The 17,916-nt window shown below is 42.8% G+C and overlaps 1 protein-coding gene and 1 long non-coding RNA gene across 6 annotated transcripts in view; one reads left to right on the top strand and one right to left on the bottom strand.

Annotated features, from left to right (window-relative positions):
• The window catches only part of LOC127604112 (ATP-binding cassette sub-family C member 3-like), a 56,762-nt gene that overhangs the window by 7,779 nt on the left and 31,067 nt on the right, over nucleotides 1–17,916 (top strand). For all 5 annotated transcript variants that reach the window (XM_052070972.1, XM_052070971.1, XM_052070973.1 and 2 more), the window contains 6 exons: nucleotides 3,465–3,641; nucleotides 4,209–4,334; nucleotides 6,112–6,249; nucleotides 13,849–13,974; nucleotides 15,551–15,612; nucleotides 16,063–16,194. In XM_052070972.1, the coding sequence (XP_051926932.1) occupies nucleotides 3,465–3,641; nucleotides 4,209–4,334; nucleotides 6,112–6,249; nucleotides 13,849–13,974; nucleotides 15,551–15,612; nucleotides 16,063–16,194 (761 nt within the window). The remainder of the gene's footprint in view (nucleotides 1–3,464; nucleotides 3,642–4,208; nucleotides 4,335–6,111; nucleotides 6,250–13,848; nucleotides 13,975–15,550; nucleotides 15,613–16,062; nucleotides 16,195–17,916) is intronic.
• On the bottom strand, nucleotides 3,464–4,182 carry LOC127604352 (uncharacterized). The gene is made up of 2 exons (XR_007963285.1): nucleotides 4,031–4,182; nucleotides 3,464–3,820 (listed from the first exon to the last, which is right to left on the bottom strand). It is a non-coding gene; the product is annotated as an uncharacterized LOC127604352 (long non-coding RNA).

Here is a 17,916-nt window from a genome sequence, read left to right as displayed (position 1 = left end):
TGAAAGAAAATTCACCTGGGTAGAAAACACAAGCACCTGTCAGTCTTCAGTGTTTTTGTGTTTTCGAACATCGTTACTCTGTGACCATGGCTGACTTCCATCCGGTGAAAGTGTTTCATTGTGTGATCAGTGTTTCATTGTGTAATCAAAGTGTGATTACAAAAAATATTTATGAAAGAAAATCGTACTGACAAAGTATGAACTGAAATCGCTGGTCACAAGGTGCCAGGAAAAAACATTCTTGGAATGACAAAAGTCCAATTTCACGCAAACAAAAACATGAGCCAGGTCAAAATGAAAAAACAAATACCTACAAAGCGAGAGGCGAGAACGCAAAAACGACTATGACGAGATCGAGTGGTCTAGAACAGGGGTCCCCAACCTTTTTTGCCCCACGGACCGATTGTCAGGGACCAGCATTTAAGGTGTGGCGGAAATAATACAACAAAATAATATGGTATGAGCTGCATGAAAACTGTGGTATTTTCAAAATATAAACAATAAACACAAGGAGCGGCGGCCCGGTACTCCAGTGGTTAGCACGTCGGCTTCACAGTGCAGAGGTACCGGGTTCGATTCCAGCTCCGGCCTCCCTGTGTGGAGTTTGCATGTTCTCCCCGGGCCTGCGTGGGTTTTCTCCGGGTGCTCCGGTTTCCTCCCACATTCCAAAAACATGCGTGGCAGGCTGATTGAACACTCTAAATTGTCCCTAGGTGTGAGTGTGAGCGTGGTTGGTTGTTTGTCTCTGTGTGCCCTGCGATTGGCTGGCAACCGATTCAGGGTGTCCCCCGCCTATTGCCCGGAGACGGCTGGGATGGGCTCCAGCACCCCCCGCGACCCTAGTGAGGATCAAGCGTTACTGACGATGAATGAAAATATTTATTGATGTACTTTTTGTTCTTCTACTCCTCCCTTTCATAATTTTGCTGCTGTAAATTGGGAATTTCTTCATTGTGAGACAAATAAAGGTATTCTTATTTTATCTATTAGTGGCCATTATACGTTAAAGAATAAATAAACTGAAGCAAGGTGATTGTAGACCGGCCAACTTGTGCAGATCAGGTTTCGGGAGAACTCTCTGTATTTGTTTGTGAAAGGTGTTGGAGCTGCCCTACCTTGACCCTTTATGGGAAGTTGTATTTGAGAGGGAGTTATATGGTCGAGGGACACAGCTGAATATGCTGGAAGAAGTTTTTTTCCCCTCTTACACACTGTTGCACATTTGAAGCAGAATTGAAACTGAAAGGGAAGAAGCTAAATGGAGAACTGTGAAGGGATGTTTGGTGGGAAATTTTTCATCTCGTGCTTTTTTTTTTGTTGTCTTTGTGAAATTGTGTCACACAAGCTCAGCAAAACGAGGCAGCTTTTTTTTTTTTACAGTATATAGCACATTTAGCAAGGTAACTGACTGTGCTTCATATAATTACAAATGTAACATTTAATGAACGAATATAAAGTTACTTTCTAAAAATACTAAAAGAACGTTTTAAAAGGCCTCAGTCACAGATATGGGGGGGAAAGCATACTGTTGTTTTTGACACAGAGACATGCCTCAAAAAAATCTTAACCTGTCCATTTGTGTTTACCGTAATTTCCGCACTACAAGGCACACCGAAAAGTATTCCATTTTCTTAAAAAACTCATGGTGCACCTTAAAATCCGGTGCACCTTGTGTATGGTCATTACAGTAATATGTCTACCCCAAGATGGCTACTTGCTGGAGACATGCTTACAATGTGTCGTTGCTTTATTAAAATTTTTTGTTGCAGCTCAGAAAAAAGGAGAGCTGTGGCGTTGTTTTTTTAAAAGACCTTTTATTAATGGTTTTCACAGTCTCAACAAATACAGGTACGTCTTTGTTCGTCTCCATGCCTTCTCTTTTTCCGTTTGACTCCAGAGGTTTACATGACCGCCTCGAAAATCGTAAATTAACGATTCCTTCAATGAAACTACGGAAATGGAAAATAATGCATCAAAACAGAAAATCAAGCGAGGAAATCACAAAATAAATTCTATAGCCCCAATACAGAATTAATTTTGTGATTTTCTCATTTGTGAATACATTACACAAGAAAGGAATAAATAACAAACACTTCTGAGACAGTCCAGTCTCTTCCAATTGACTGACATCTGATCGTTCTGTTGCAGCGAAATAGAGCTTTCAGAACTGCAACAAAGAACTTTCCAGAACATTTGAAATAGTACGTCCAGGAAATCTGAATATTGATCCCTATAGAAGGCGCATCTAATGAGGCGCACTGTCGGCTTTTGAGAAAATTGAATGCCCTTTAGGTGCCACCTTACAGTGTGGAAAATACAATAAGGTGATTTGTAGCTACTACACTCTGCTTCTTACAATTGATGCTGTGAAAGATTTTCAACCATAGAACAGTGAAAATGAAAACTGCAGTAGATGAAGCTTTCATCCTTGTTAATAATGAGTCGCGGTCCGTGGAGGAATTATTAAAAAAAAAAACACATGTAACTATATGTTTACTGAACTAGTGAAAGAGATTCTACTGGAGTATCCTTAAGAAACACATTTCTCAAAGCAGGACCAATGCAGTCGTACTATACACACTGGGCTACTGCTACCTATGCTTTTCTTTTTGTCGGTGTTGTACTATCTGTAAAGAAGAAGAAGAAGAAAAACACGATAATGTGAGGAAAAAGAAACTCAATATCCACTGGCTGGAGTGATAACCTATCAGTCCATTCATTCCTCAGTCGATGGCAGTGGTGATATATGGAAAGTGAGTGGTGACCGCCTGCTGTGTTTATCTTAGTTTTATCTGTGGGTGGGCCCATCTTTGGTGTTTGGAGGGATCCACGATAACCAGGACTCACTACGAATCATTTGGAGTTTTCCTTTACCTCCGGATGTTTGCTTCCATTGTTATTGTTAGGAAATGTGAGTTTGACACAAATATGTTTGAACAATGTGCTATTATTGTTGTTATTATTTTTTTATCATCTTCATTTCAGATTCATAGAAGTCCAATAAGCTGTCTCGAATTTTGGAATACACTGCATGCCACATAATTTTCCTTTTGATATTGTTTTCTTACTTTGCTAAATAGCGAATGCAAATGACAGGCAGATTTATTTTGAAGTCTTCAACCAGTTAGCATGATTGGAAAAAAATTGAAATTAAATCAAAGAATCAAAATTCCGTTGGGGGTAGCAATTTTTTTTTCATGTGGGATTCATTCAGAAACATTCCAATTATGCTCTTAATGATTGATAAATCCTAAACTATTTGCGAGTATTTAACAATTGTATTTAACTAATTGTAATTTGCCGACTAATTTGGAAAACTACAAAAAATGATTTGAGTTTTAATTTTTTTTTTTTTCATTGGTATATCAATGTCTAATGTTGGTGTAACTGTGCTATAGTGTGAGAGAAGATTTGCCGGGCCATGATCTTCTATCTTGTTTTTTTTTTCCCCCCTGTTTCTGCAGGTAGCCAATCAGACACTTCACACGGATCAGCCCGACCTCCCCGTCTGTTTCCAGCTCACTGTCTTATCATGGCTGCCCTGCATTTACCTATGGGCTGTCTCCCCTATCTACCTTTTCTACCTAAAGAAGAACAACAGAGGCTACATCATGATGTCCATCAAGAACCGATTCAAAACGGTGAGACACCCGAAATGTCCCAAAGGATAGGAAGGGCTACAAGATTTCATCAATATCCTACTTACTCATCCTGTCATCGGGGCATCTCAACAGTTGTGTTGGGAGACTCTGACTTATAATTGTCCTTTACGATAAAGCGATCTGTGGCCTCATCTGTGGGAAGATGATATCACTTCATGCTCCCCATGTAGCCACCGACAGTCTTTAAAGCATCGGCTGCAAGGAACGCTGTCAACTATCATTTTTACAGTATTCTTGTGCATCACTGCAGTATAAGCCGACTGACTAATAAATGCCGCAGCACCAAACAGAAAAAAACAGCAACTCATTTTGTTTGTTGTTTGCCGATGTTCACTCATCCTGACTAATTCAAAGCTCTGAAAAGCTACCCACTTTCGAGTAACATTATAATGGCAGTCCTTGTTACAGTATAAATCCATAAACTCTTTAACTGTTGCATCAGTTTAAAAAAAAACAGAACAAAACCTCACCCTTTCTCTTTTCTTGCTGTAATCATTTCTGTTATTTTTGTCTCTTTTCTCCCCTTACGCTGGCCACCGCTGTCAGGTGTTTGGCTTCCTGTTATGGGTTGTTTGCTGGGCAGATCTCTTCTACACGTTCCATGAAACGCAGCAGGGAATCAGTCAGCCGCCTATTTTCTTTATCACCCCGCTCGTGCTCGGCATGACCATGGTAAGAAAACATCGCAGTCTGCTCATTGAAACACATCCACATGAGTGCTCAACTCATCAGTGCAAAACTCATTTTCGAAATATATTTTCTAGTCAGACACCATTATTGAGAAATCAATTGCAGTGGAAGCAAAGCAAAGTACGCAAACACATTCTGGCCAAACAAAGACAGATGAAGAGGATTCAATGAATAGATCAATGTCAGATGAGTCAGTGAGGGAGTACATTGTAGAAAAACACGTGCACAAAATACATTTAAGTGAACTACTTGACACTAAACTAATGAATTTTTTTGGCACCTGAGCCCAAATCTTTGGTTTTAAGTGTCTGCCGTGTCCAGAGCCAATGTATTGAGAAAAAAAAGTGTGCATCAGATTTTTCTCATATTAATATAGAAATATACAAACATTAATGTATATATGTGTTGTTTTATTTATATGGAGCATTCCACCAAATCAATGCCAATACCTATTCGTAACACTCGCAAAATCAACTCAAAATTCTATATTTTCCCACTCTTTTTTTTAACGAACTACCATATTTTCATGTACGGTAACTTCTATTTTAAATTATGTCGTTTAGAAGCATCACAATCGCTAACCTGTCTGTCGCACTCTCAGCTCTCTCAACCCTTTGACGATGCAGTTTAGTGAGGAGGCTTCTTTATACCAGGCAAGGCTGACTTATTTAGGAGCATCTCTTGGCTTGTTTCTCCCTCCCGACAAGCTTCGAAGACAAAGCTGGGCGCTCTGTCTCTGCCCACAGGAGAGCTGTGGCGCAGACGAGAAGTATCTATGGGTGTGTGCGTGTCACACTTACTCCATCAGTACAAAATAAATACAAATAAATCAATTGAAAAAAAAAGCTTTCAGCTTCCTAACATTTACAAGCACCCACACGTGAATACATAATTTTCATTTGCATTTGCATTTGACTATTAGAAAGGGAATATACAGTTAATGAACAAATGTACCCCAACCAAATGTTGAGTGAAACGTTATAGTTGTCAAGAATAATCAGAATTATTCTAATTAATAATAAAACATAGGTTATGCACGTAATTTAGAAAGAATATATAGGATTTTGTACATGAACCTTTCTGTTAAAGTGAAAATATGATTTTTTTCTTTCCAATGACCATCTCTTAACATGACATATTACGGTGTTTTAAACTCATGTTTTTGGCTACATATGTCTGAGAGTGCAGGAATTTACTGCCTCGATGCAATTGTTGTTTGATTTTCTGTAACTGCTTACTAAATGTCCTCTTTTTATCGAAAATTGTATAATTTTATATGCAGTCCTGCCAAGTTGCCTTTAACAAACCCTTCGGTGGAAAACTATGACCTGAATAGCTGAAATTCTTCCACTATTAGTCTGTTATTTTTTGTTTGCTGTAAACTGTCATGATTTCCTCTCATAAGTATGCCAGTGTTTTTTAGCTAATATGACATTGATCAGCGATTTTGAGTAAAACCACACCCGGATCCGAAAAAAAAAAAATCAGGATCAGGCAGTTTACCCAAATGAACTTGTCGTAGTAGGTCATACGAAAATTATAAATAAAAAAAAAGAAGAAAAAAAACAGCCCGAGCAGCACATCGAACCCAGTCAGTCAGTGTGTTAAGTGACAGGAGCAGGCAGCAGTCAGACCGTGGTTTACCTCATATGCCCTCAAATGCTCTGTCTCAGCTAAACTCAAGTCAGCCTCTTCCCCTCCTCCGACACGATTCCTTTCTGCTCCCACAATGTTATATTCTCCTGCCTTTCTCTCTCAGCTCCTGGCCACATTTTTGATCCAGTTTGAGAGGTTACGTGGGGTTCAGTCCTCAGGGGTTCTCTTCATCTTCTGGTTCCTGTCTGGGCTATGTGCCATTGTGCCTTTCCGCTCCAAGATCCTCCAGGCATCCAGCAAGGTGAGAATTATGCCTTTGGCCTCTTATCTCAGTTATTTACCCCTCTGTGTCACTTGTGGGTGAAAATATGTACGTGAAAATATGTATAGTAGTCCTTTGGAGCCAAATAAACTGTATGAGGCAGGCACACACATGTAGATTTTCCAAAACGCCAAATGAGCTTGTGCAGGACATTAAGAGGTTCTAAACTGAGATGACTATTAATTAATAAAGAATAGTAGGGCAAAAAAAGACAAATTGAGACGAGTTGTTAGGCGATAAAGTCATAATTTTCATTTCACGTCCAAATTCCCACTGGAGCTTTAATGCAACAGCTGCTATTGGTCTCTAGTGAAGCAATTAAAACGAATAACATAACCATTCATAAGGATCATTCAAAAAATAAATAAATACAAACATATCACATGCTGTTAAATCAGCTGATGTCTGGTCTAAATTTGGGCACATCCTGATGGTATCAGTTTAGTGCTCCGTGTGAAAAGAGTGGCTTGCCAAGTAATGGCTTGGGTCAGAGAAATCTTTGTCCATGCACATTTGCCGCCTATCAATCACTGTTTAGTCAATCAGATGCATAAATAAGCAACTGCAACTGCCAAATAGCTACATCTGGTCCCTCAATAAAGGGAGAGATCGTTTCTATACAGTGTAAATAAGGGCAGTTTAGAATTAGTATCTCATCTGTCTGCCATGCATATAATGAACACGAGTAAGGCGATGTTCTGACATGTTCTTGCCTCAAATATCGACACTCTAATGTACCATTTTTCCGCACTATAAGGCGTACCTAAAAACATGAAATTGTCTCAAAAGCTGCCAGTGCATGTTACAATCCGATGTGCCTTATAAATAGATCAATGTTCAAATTTCTTGGATGTAGTATTTTAAATGTTAGTGGGAAGCGTTTTGTTCCAGCTGCAGCGGTTGTGAAGGCACTATTTAAATAAAGCTGTATTGTATTCCATTGTTTTCCCTTGAGTGTGGTTCCATATCGTGGATGTGTAACGCAACCACAGCTGGGGCTCTACATAAATAAAGATGTATTATAATCTTTCTAGCACAGGGGTGTCAAACTAATTTTTGTCGTGGGCCATTATCGTAGTTACGATTTCCCTTGGAGGGCCGTTATGACTGGAGCCTTTCCCAGCTGTCTTCGGGCAGTAGGCGGAGTCCACCCTGAACTGGCTGCCGGCCAATTGCAGGACACACAGATGAACAACCAGTCATTCGCATTCACAATAACACCTAGGGACAATTTAGAGCAGGGGTCACCAACCTTTTTGAGAGTGAGAGCTACTTCATGTGTACTGATTGTGTTAAGGGCTACCAAATTAATACACATCTGAAATAACATCTGTACAACTTACATTAAATAATATTAGAATGTTCTTTTTAATACTTCATGATTTATTAAAAATATCATGCTCTGATCATCTTAAAGATGTCTCACAATACTGCCAGTGTTTGCATTTTTAAATCATAATTTCTATGAGCAAATCACAATCCTAGCACTGGCGGGCTATTGATGTGGTCCTCACGGGCTACCTGTTGCGCGCAGGAACCACGTTGGTGACCCCTGATTTAGAGTGTTCCATGAACCTGCCCTGCATGTTTTTTGGAATGTGGGAGGAAACCGGAGTACCCGGAGAAAACCCACGCAGGCACGGGGAGAACATACGAACGCCTCACAGGACGATCGGAGCCGGAATCTAACCCTGCACATCTGCACTGTGAGGCGGACATGCTAATCAGTCGACTACTGTGCCACCTCTATCCTAATATATACTATATTAACCCTTTCGTGCACCCTGTAACTTGATAACATGATCAGCTGTCCACTGTAGTAATTGCTGTCCCTGAAAGGATTAATAATAACAATTCAATTCAATTATATTTATAGAGCACTTTCGAACAGCCATTGCTGCATACAAAGTGCTGTACATGGAGCAATTTAACATATACAATAAACAGTAAAACAAATCGGTAACAATAATAATAAATAATTATAAATAAATAACTAATACATAAATAAAATAATAACAATATTGATTTTTTTGTAACCGCTCCAATTTTAGTGCCCTGAAAAAAATAACCACTTTCACCCAGGCCATTTAAGATTGCTGTGCTGGCCAACTGTCTGATGTGGAAGGTATTCTAGTAGGTTGGGGACGTTGGACTGGACCTATGAAATTTCCCAGTTCTGACCTAGTATCACAAGAATAACAAAAACTCAACTTTGTTTTTTCGCCTTGGCTGAAAGCTTAGTGGATGTTTGACATGGGTCAACCCAGGCCACAGCTCAGCGGAGAGGGAAGAGGGAATACTAGGCTTGTTGTTTCTAGAGTACTTATCGCACCTCTCGTGCTACACAGCACACCGACAGAGCAGCAATTTATTGCAAATAATACCTCGGGCAGGCAAGAACGCCTAAGAAGCATACATGAGTGTGTACTCAATCTTAAAAGAACAGCATTGAACATAATGTATACTCATAACGACAACATGACTGTGAGTTTAAAAGAAAGCTCTATTTTGACCATCCATGTGAATGGACAGAGTCTATATCTGCATACACCAGGGGTGGCCAACCAGTCAGAGACGAAGAGCCAGCTTGTTTTTTTTTTTTTTTTTTTACTGAGTTGCGCATGAGCGGTGATGCAGTCATCTGATTGGTTGCCCTCTATGTCAGTCAAGTAATGGGATTGATGATAGGCTGACGGAGTACGTTCTGTGAAGTTGGCGCCTTGTTTGAATAGCATCGCCGCTGCCGAGGCGTTTTCGATGCTTGTCGTGTGAGAGCCCGGGAGCCGCATTGAACCAGCCAAAGAGCTGCATGCGGCTCGCGAGCCGCAGGTTGGCCACCCCTGGCATACACTGTATCACAACTACTACAAAGTATCCTTAGTCCTTATTAGCGAATTAATCGATTCATCAACAATCGATCATCAAATTAACGGACAACTATTCTGATAATTTGTTTATCGTTAGCCGTTTTTTAGCGACTACCGTATTTTCCGCACTGAAAGGCGCACCTAAAAGCCTTCCATTTTCTTAAAAGCTCACAGCGTGCCTTAAAATCCGATGTGCCTTGTGTATGGTCATGACGGTAATATTTCGACCCCAAAATAGCTCCTTGCTCGACACATGCAGACAACGCAGAGTTCAAACTTAAGACGATCGGTTATGCAGTTTAAAACAGAAATAGAGCAGCGGCAAGAGAGTTTAACATTAACGGGTCAGAGTTATAACTTGTTGTTGGTTAAATGAACTGTGTCGCTGTTTTATTAAATATGTTTTACTCACATCTGATCGTTCTGTTGGCGTTTTGTTTGGCATAACTCCATCTAGTGGATGCATTATAGATTCCATCTTATAATGCGTTGCGCCCAATGTATGAAAAAAAATGAACGAAAAGGCCATTAATTGAAGGTGTTCTTCATAATCCAGTGCACCTTTTAGTGTGGAAAATACGGTAATTGTCCAAATTATCAGATTTCCACCTCTCAAAATAAATAAAGACATTTGCAAATATCGACTTTTGCTTTGAAGAGCAAACCCGTAATTGGATCATAATCAATTGATGGAAACATTAAAAATCAGTATAATCTATTACATGAATAATTAATTGCAATCACGGTATGGATAACCTATTTACTGACACGTAAAATGAACCTGAATCCCAAAGTTGTCGCCCCTTGGGTCCATCGGCACCCAAAAAGTAGCTCTCGGTTTAAAAATGCTGCTGAGTACATCACTCCCTGACATGTGATTTTGCTTTGTTGTTGATTATTTGGTTTTGTTTAATCATCAATAGGCACCAAATAAGCAATAGTAATCGTTCAATAGACAGTAATCAGGAAAAAAATATTTTATAGTACAGTACATATTAATGTAAAATATATACGTTTTTAATCTGATTATTCAATTAATCAATGGAGTCATCGATAGAATAATTAATTCTAAAAATAGTCAAGACTGACACCACAAAATTTTGGGGTATTTTTGAAATATCACTCACGCTCCTTTATTTGGCTAACTGCCAGAGTGAAAACTTTTAAGTGAGTTGCCAGAGCATACAGTATATCGTCCCAGCCCAGTACCACAATAGAAAATATACCGTACATGTATTGGTCAAAGACACTGCCAAGACTCCATCCATCCATCCATCCATCCATCATCTACCGCTTATCCGGGGCCGGGTCGCGGGGGCAACAGCTTTAGCAGGGAAGCCCAGACTTCCCTCTCCCTAGCTACTTCGTCCAGCTCTCCCCGGGGGATCCCGAGTCGTTCCCAGACAAGCTGGGTGACATAGTCTCTCCAGCGTGTCCTGGGTCTTCCTCGGGGTCTCCTCCCAGTGGGGCATGACCGGAACACCTCACCGGGGAGGCGCTCAGGAGGCATCCGAATAAGATGCCCAAGCCACCTCATCTGGCTCCTCTCGATATGGAGGAGAAGCGGCTCGACTCTGAGCCCCTCCCGGATGACCGAGCTTCTCACCTTATCTCTAAGGGAGAGCCCGGACACCCTGCAGAGAAAACTCATTTCGGCCGCTTGTAACCGGGATCTCGTTCTTTCGGTCACGACCCATAGCTCGTGACCATAGATGAGGGTTGGAACGTAGATCGACCGGTAAATTGAGAGCTTCGCCCTTTGGCTCAGCTCCTTCTTCACCACGACAGACCGATACAACGTCCGCATCACAGCAGACGCTGCACCGATCCGCCTGTCGATCTCCCGCTCCCTTCTGCCCCCACTCGTGAACAAGACCCCAAGATACTTGAACTCCTCCACTTGGGGCAAGATCTCCTCCCCGACCCGGAGGGGGCACTCCACCCTTTTTCGACTGAGGACCATGGTTTCAGATTTGGAGGTGCTCATCTTCATCCCAACCGCTTCACAGTCGGCTGCGAAGCGCTCCAGTGAGAGTTGGAGAGCCCCGTTTGAAGAAGCCAACAGCACCACATCATCTGCAAAAAGCAGGGATGCAATACTGAGGCCCCCAAAACGGACCCCCTCAACGCTTCGGCTGCGCCTAGAAATTCTGTCCATAAAGGTTATGAACAGAATCGGTGACAAAGGGCAGCCTTGGCGGAGTCCTACCCCCACTGGAAACGATTCCGACTTACTGCCGGCAATGCGAACCAAACTCTGACATCGGTGGTATAGAGACCGAACAGTCCGTATCAGGGGGTTCGGTACCCCATACCCTCGAAGCACCCCCCACAGAACTCCCCGAGGGACACGGTCAAACGCCTTCTCCAAGTCCACAAAACACATGTAGACTGGTTGAGCGAATTCCCACATACGCTCGAGGACCCTGCTAAGGGTGTAGAGCTGGTCCACTGTTCCACGGCCGGGACGAAAACCACACTGCTCCTCCTCAATCTGAGGCTCGACTTCCTGACGGACCCTCCTCTCCAGCACCCCTGAATAGACCTTACCAGGGAGGCTGAGGAGTGTGATCCCTCTATAGTTGGAACACACCCTCCGGTCCCCCTTTTTAAAAAGAGGGACTACCACCCCGGTCTGCCAATCCAGAGGCACTCTCCCTGTTGACCACGCGATGTTGCAGAGGCGTGTCAACCAGGACAGCCCCACAAATCCAGAGCCTTGAGGAACTCCGGGCGGATCTCATCCACCCCTGGGGCCTTGCCACCGAGGAGCTTTTAAACCACATCGGTGACTTCAGCCACAGAGATAGGAGAGCCCACCTCAGAGTCCCGGGGCTCTGCTTCCTCCAAGGAAGACGTGTTGGTGGAGTTGAGGAGGTCTTCGAAGTACTCTGCCCACCGGTTCACAACGTCCCGAGTCGAAGTCAGCAGCGCCCCATCCCCACTGTACACAGTGTTAGTGGTGCACTGCTTCCCCCTCCTGAGACGTCGTATGGTGGACCAGAATTTCCTCGAAGCCGTCCGGAAGTCGGCTTCCATGGCCTCACCGAACTCTTCCCATGCTCGGGTTTTTTGCGTTCCGCTTGGCCAGTCGATACCCGTCAGCTGCCTCTGGGGTCCCAGAGGCCATAAAGGCTCGATAGGACTCCTTCTTCAGCTTGACGGCATCCCTTACCGCTGGTGTCCACCAGCGAGTACGGGGGTTGCCGCCACAACAGGCACCAACCACCTTACGGCCACAACTCAGATTGGCCGCCTCAAACATAAGGGTGTCCTGGTGCCAAGTGCACATATGGACACCCTTACGTTTGAACAAGGTGTTCGTTATGGACAATCCGTGGCGAGCACAGAAGTCCAATAACAAAACACCACTCGAGTTCTGATCGGGGGGGCCGTTCCTCCCAATCACGCCCCTCCAGGTCTCACTGTCGTTGCCCACGTGAGCATTGAAGTCCCCCAGCAGAACAAGGGAGTCCCCAGCAGGAGTACTCTCCAGCACACCCTCCAAGGACTCCAAAAAGGGTGGGTATGCTGAGCTGCTGTTTGGTGCATATGCACAAACAACAGTCAGGACCCGTCCACCCACCCGAAGGCGGAGGGAGGCAACCCTCTCGTCTACCGGTGTGAACCCCAATGTACAGGCACTGAGCCGGGGGGCAGTGAGTATGCCCACACCTGCTCTGCGCCTCTCACCGTGAGCAACTCCAGAGTGGAAGAGAGTCCAGCCCCTCTCGAGAGAAATGGTACCAGAACCCAGGCTGTGTGTGGAGGCAAGTCCAACTATATCCAGTCGGAAATTCTCTGCCTCACACACCAGCTCGGGCTCCTTCCCTGCCAGAGAGGTGACATTCCATGTCCCAAGAGCTAGCTTCTGCAGCCGAGGATCGGACCGCCAGGGTCCCCGCCTTTGGCTGCCGCCCAGCTCACATTGCACCCGACCCCTTTGGCCCCTCTCATGGGTGGTGAGCCCATGGGAAGGGGGACCCACGTTGCCTCTTCGGGCTGTGCCCGGCCGGGCCCCATGGGTGTAGGCCCGGCCACCAGGTGCTTGCCAACGAGCCCCACCTCCAGGCCTGGCTCCAGAGTGGGGCCCCGGTGACCCGCGTCCGGGCAAGGGAAACCTTGGTCCATCTATTGTCATGATGGACCTATGGTCCATCATTAGGGTCTATGAGCCGTGCTTTGTCTGGCCCCTCACCTAGAACCTGTTTGCCATGGGTGACCCTGCCAGGGGCATAAAGCCCCAGACAACTTAGCTCCTAGGATCATTGGAACACGCAAACCCCTCCACCACGGTAAGGTGACGGCTCACGGAGGGGACTGCCAAGACTCAAAGCATGCAAGTGTTTTTGAAGTAAATCGTAGACTAAATAAGCTTGTATTCAATAAAATGTACTTCTTTTCCCTGAAAGGAAATGAGAGTAATTCATGTGCCAACCTGTTTGCGCCATTAAGAATGCCATTAATTGCTTTAGTGACAGCCTTTCAGGTGATAATACACGAGGTAATTTTTAACCAAGTGTCATTAAATATTTGTAGTCACGTAAATGGTTGTTAGATCTCTTGTGATTGACTGAAAGGGCAGCATTGTTAGCTGTGAATAAAATACCTTGGAAACCGCTCCACCGGAGCTCACTTGACGATGGCATTTCCTGACCTGACTCATCCTTACATCTGTTATTGTGCTTCTCTCCTTTTATTCAAATCTCAGGTTGAAGTCCCCGACAAGCTGCGCTTCACCACTTTCTACTTCTACTTTGGCTTGGTGGTCTTGGAGCTGATCCTGTGCTGCTTCAATGAGAAACCGCCGCTCTTTTCCAGCGTTGACACAGACCCCGTGAGTCATCCCGCGTCGTCTGCCTTGAAATCTACCCGTGCTCTGCGTGTTAGAACATGATTGTCTTGAAGGTATAAAACATTCAAGGCCCAGAATGGTATGAAAAAGATGTTTCTTTCTTTTTTTTTTTCTTTTTTTTTTTTTGCTTGGTAGAACGAGTCTCACACACACAAACGCTAGTGGTTACAGCCAGCGATTGTTGGCTGTGCAACAACATGCCCTGTCCAACCTTATAGGTTGAGAGGTGCTGCTCAGTGGAATGGGTGAAACTGCCCACAAATAAGTTCACCAGGCTTATATTCCGAAAGACTTGGGGCTGCATCAACAAGGCATTGCGCAAAAGAAGCCAGTAATTATGCACATGCGATTTATTTATTTCTACTTAACCCATTTATGCACTCTATAACATGATATTATGGTAAGCTGTCCAATGTCGTAACCACTGTCCCTGAAAGTGTTAATAAACATTCAAAGACAGATTTGTGTACAGAATTTTGGCATAAAAAGTAATTCCTTCAGTTTTGAAAATTACTAACATATCAAAATGTGGAGCCCATTAGCCACCAAATACGTTCCAGATGTCTTGTGTGGTTGTCTGTAGTTCTCTCGTTAGGCGTGAGAACAATTTATTGAAAAAAAAAAAGCAACCTTTCTAACAGACACTTTAGCATTCCGGAACAAGATTTGAAAATACACACCACATACGCAGTAGTAGTAAGTGGAAAAAAAAATAAGCACACATGCAAACCGTTACCTTACTATGTTGGATGATATACGCCGCAGTCTTCACTTTGATGCAATTTTTGGTTTTCTTGTTGCCCTAAATCTCCTCTTGAAGACATCTGTTCCGCTATTGTAGAAAACAGCCACAAGCACAAATGAATAACAGAAGACCTTTCTCAACCCCCCTCCCCACCCCAATGTTGTTTGTTACATCCGTCTTTCATACTGATGCAAGCAGATTCCAGCAATAGTATTCTGAAGTTGAAAATGATACCCCCCCACCCCCACCCCCACAAATTGAGGCAACCAAAGCCATGTATAGTTGAGGTTAAACTATAGTGGACAGTAAATCAGGTGCAATTATGTGATTTCCCCAAGTCAATCAGTAAAGTATCAATCAATCAGTAAAATTAGTGATGATGTTGATGATACCAAACATTATGGCTGGGCTATCAGTTGAGTTTGGGCAAAAGGCAGGGTAAAAAAAATCACAGATGCAGAGTACAACTTATTCAGCATCGATTTAACCCTTTCAGGGACAGCGGTTACTCCAGTGGACAGCTGATAATGTTGTCGGGTTACAGGGTGCATGAAAGGGTGACAATAAAATATCTTAGGATAGAGACGGCACGGTACTCGACTGATGAGCACGTCCGCCTCACCATGCAGAGGTGCATGGTTGGATTCCGGCTAAGGTCGGGTTAAATGTTCAAAGTCTTTTACTTCAGTGATTTATGTGCTCTTTGTTTAAAAAAAAAAACAAGCAGAAAAACCCCAGACAAAAAAAAAAGAAGAAAAAAACGCTTGTGGTTATTTCACTCTTTTTTCTCCGCTTTTTTATTTCTTTGCCCAGAATGTCTGCCCTGAATCCACAGCTGGTTTTCTATCAACCATGACGTTTTGGTGGTTCACAAGGTTGGTCTCTACTGTTTAATCCGAATGTCAACAAACACCCAATGTTGCATAATATGACAAGAAACAGTATATATACACACACACACACACACACACATATATATATATATAATGTATTCTTTATTTTATTTTTGTTTACCCGAGGTAAAGACCTTAGTTGGGATTTTACTTGTCCAAGCATTGCAGCTTCTTTGTTTTCAGTCTCCCTTTGTATTGGACATTATATCAATCCAATTTCCAATGAAATCTGAGCCTGGAGTACAGAAATGGTGATTAGTGAGTTCCAGGAAACTAGATTTAAGCATTAGGAGAAGTAGCTCCAAACAAAATAACCCGGGGGGGGGGGGGGGTCCTGCTGCAATTGGTGTGTTAGAGTGAAAGAAAAATGTACAGATTTGGTAGAAAAAAGTGGTTGCATTTTTCTCACACAAAATTATCTTCTTTTCACAGTATGGCCGTGAAAGGATACAAACTGCCTCTTGAGGCCAAGGACCTCTGGTCTCTGAACGTTCGTGACAGCGCCACGGTGCTGGTCCCAAAACTCCTCATAGAGTGGGAAAAGGAGCAAGCCAAAGCCAAGAGGTACTTTCTAAATTCACCAAATATTTGGAGGTACTTGTGTATCCACTTTTTTTCATGTTTTTTAATTTTTTTTTAATTAAGTCAAGCAATGGGCGGCATGGTGGTCAACTGGTTTAACACGCTACAATGCAGAGGTGCAGGGTTCGATTCCGGCTCTGGCCTTCCTTTGTGGAATTCGCATGTTCTCCCCATGCCTGTGTGGGTCTTCTCTGGGTACTGTGGTTTCCTCTCACATTCCAAAAACATGTATGGCAGGTTAATGGAACATTCTAAATTGTCCCTCTGTGTACAGATGATTGTTCGTCTATATGTGCTTTGTGGCAAACAGTTCAGTGTGTACCCCTCATACTGTCTTTCCAAAGACAGCTGGGATAGGGTCTAGCACGCCCGCGACACTTGTGAGGATAAGCGAATTGGAAAATGGATAAATGGATGGATGGAAGTTAAGCAATGCTAATTTGGAGATTCTGAATGATTCATGATCTTACTGGAGCCAGTCACAAGTCATGTTGTAACACCTGTGACAAACTTCTTTCCACTCTGCATTTCCTTGATTCTGGGTCTTTTCAGAGCAATTAGTGCTGGTCTCTCTCAAAGCAATTTTTCTGGCATTCTATTCCAGGTTCTCACAATAATACTCCACAGGATGGACAAATACATCCAATTGCCAGGCGCTCTGGATGAGTTAACTCAAACGCAACACGGCATTTTATGAGGCTGTTGGCTTTTCCCAAATTATTGAGGTGATAGTCTGCCCTTTATCCAACTTGTTAAACAAGGAGTTTCTACTCCATAATCATACTCTAGGCACGCACATTCTTTGAATGTGTAAGCTGGGTGTGATTCAAAATAATGAGAATCAGAATAGCTTTATTGTCATGGTGCAACAAAATGGAATATACAGCAGTCATAACCTTTTTGCAGCCAAATATCCAGAAGGTGGCATTCTCCACAAAAGTGAGGTACAAAAACACAAGGATTTTTTTAATCTTAAAAGATTTTTTTTAATATGTGCCAAACTGCAATTACAAAGAGAGAAAAGCAGGCGTTGTACAGTTGTGGTCATCTTTTGTGTTGTATTATTAAGCCACCCATTGCACATAAATTGTACAGAAAATGCATATTGTCACATGAATAACATAACCCTCTGTCTCTTTTATTTTATTCTATTTTTTTAACCAAAGTCGTTTTTTTTTGCAGGAAATTACTCTCAATAGTCCAATGCAGATGTTTCCCTAAAGAGCGAATCAAAATCAGATGTTGGCAAAAAAAAAAAAAGAATTCGGCAATTTTGTTATTCGCGTAACGATAATGTCTCCTTTAAGTGATTAGCAAAAATAATGCGGATAAAAAGACAAAACAAAGCTATTTTTCTGAGATCAGCCATATTCCAATTTTTAAAATCAAGACCAGCATACAAATTAAACCTTTCTTGAACATTGTAACACAAAGGGTTGAATCATGTAAAATTCACATTAAAAACAGGAATACTGTCAATTCATACCTACAAGAGCATTTTAAAATCTTCAGCATGATAGAGAATCTTGAAAGTGACTGAAAAGGGCTTTTGTGTGACTTTTGTGAAGCTTAACCCTTTCAGGGACAGCTGTTACTATAGTGGACAGCTTATCATGGTATCAGGTTACACGTTGTCATTATTGTATTCTCACACTCTGGCCTCCATCCGGTTGCTTCCTTTTTTGTGCTGCAATTCTGCTACGA

Source organism: Hippocampus zosterae, chromosome 7 (genome assembly GCF_025434085.1).
Source record: "Hippocampus zosterae strain Florida chromosome 7, ASM2543408v3, whole genome shotgun sequence".
In the NCBI taxonomy this organism is placed as follows: domain Eukaryota; kingdom Metazoa; phylum Chordata; class Actinopteri; order Syngnathiformes; family Syngnathidae; genus Hippocampus; species Hippocampus zosterae.
This window is presented reverse-complemented; position numbering and strand designations above follow the sequence as displayed.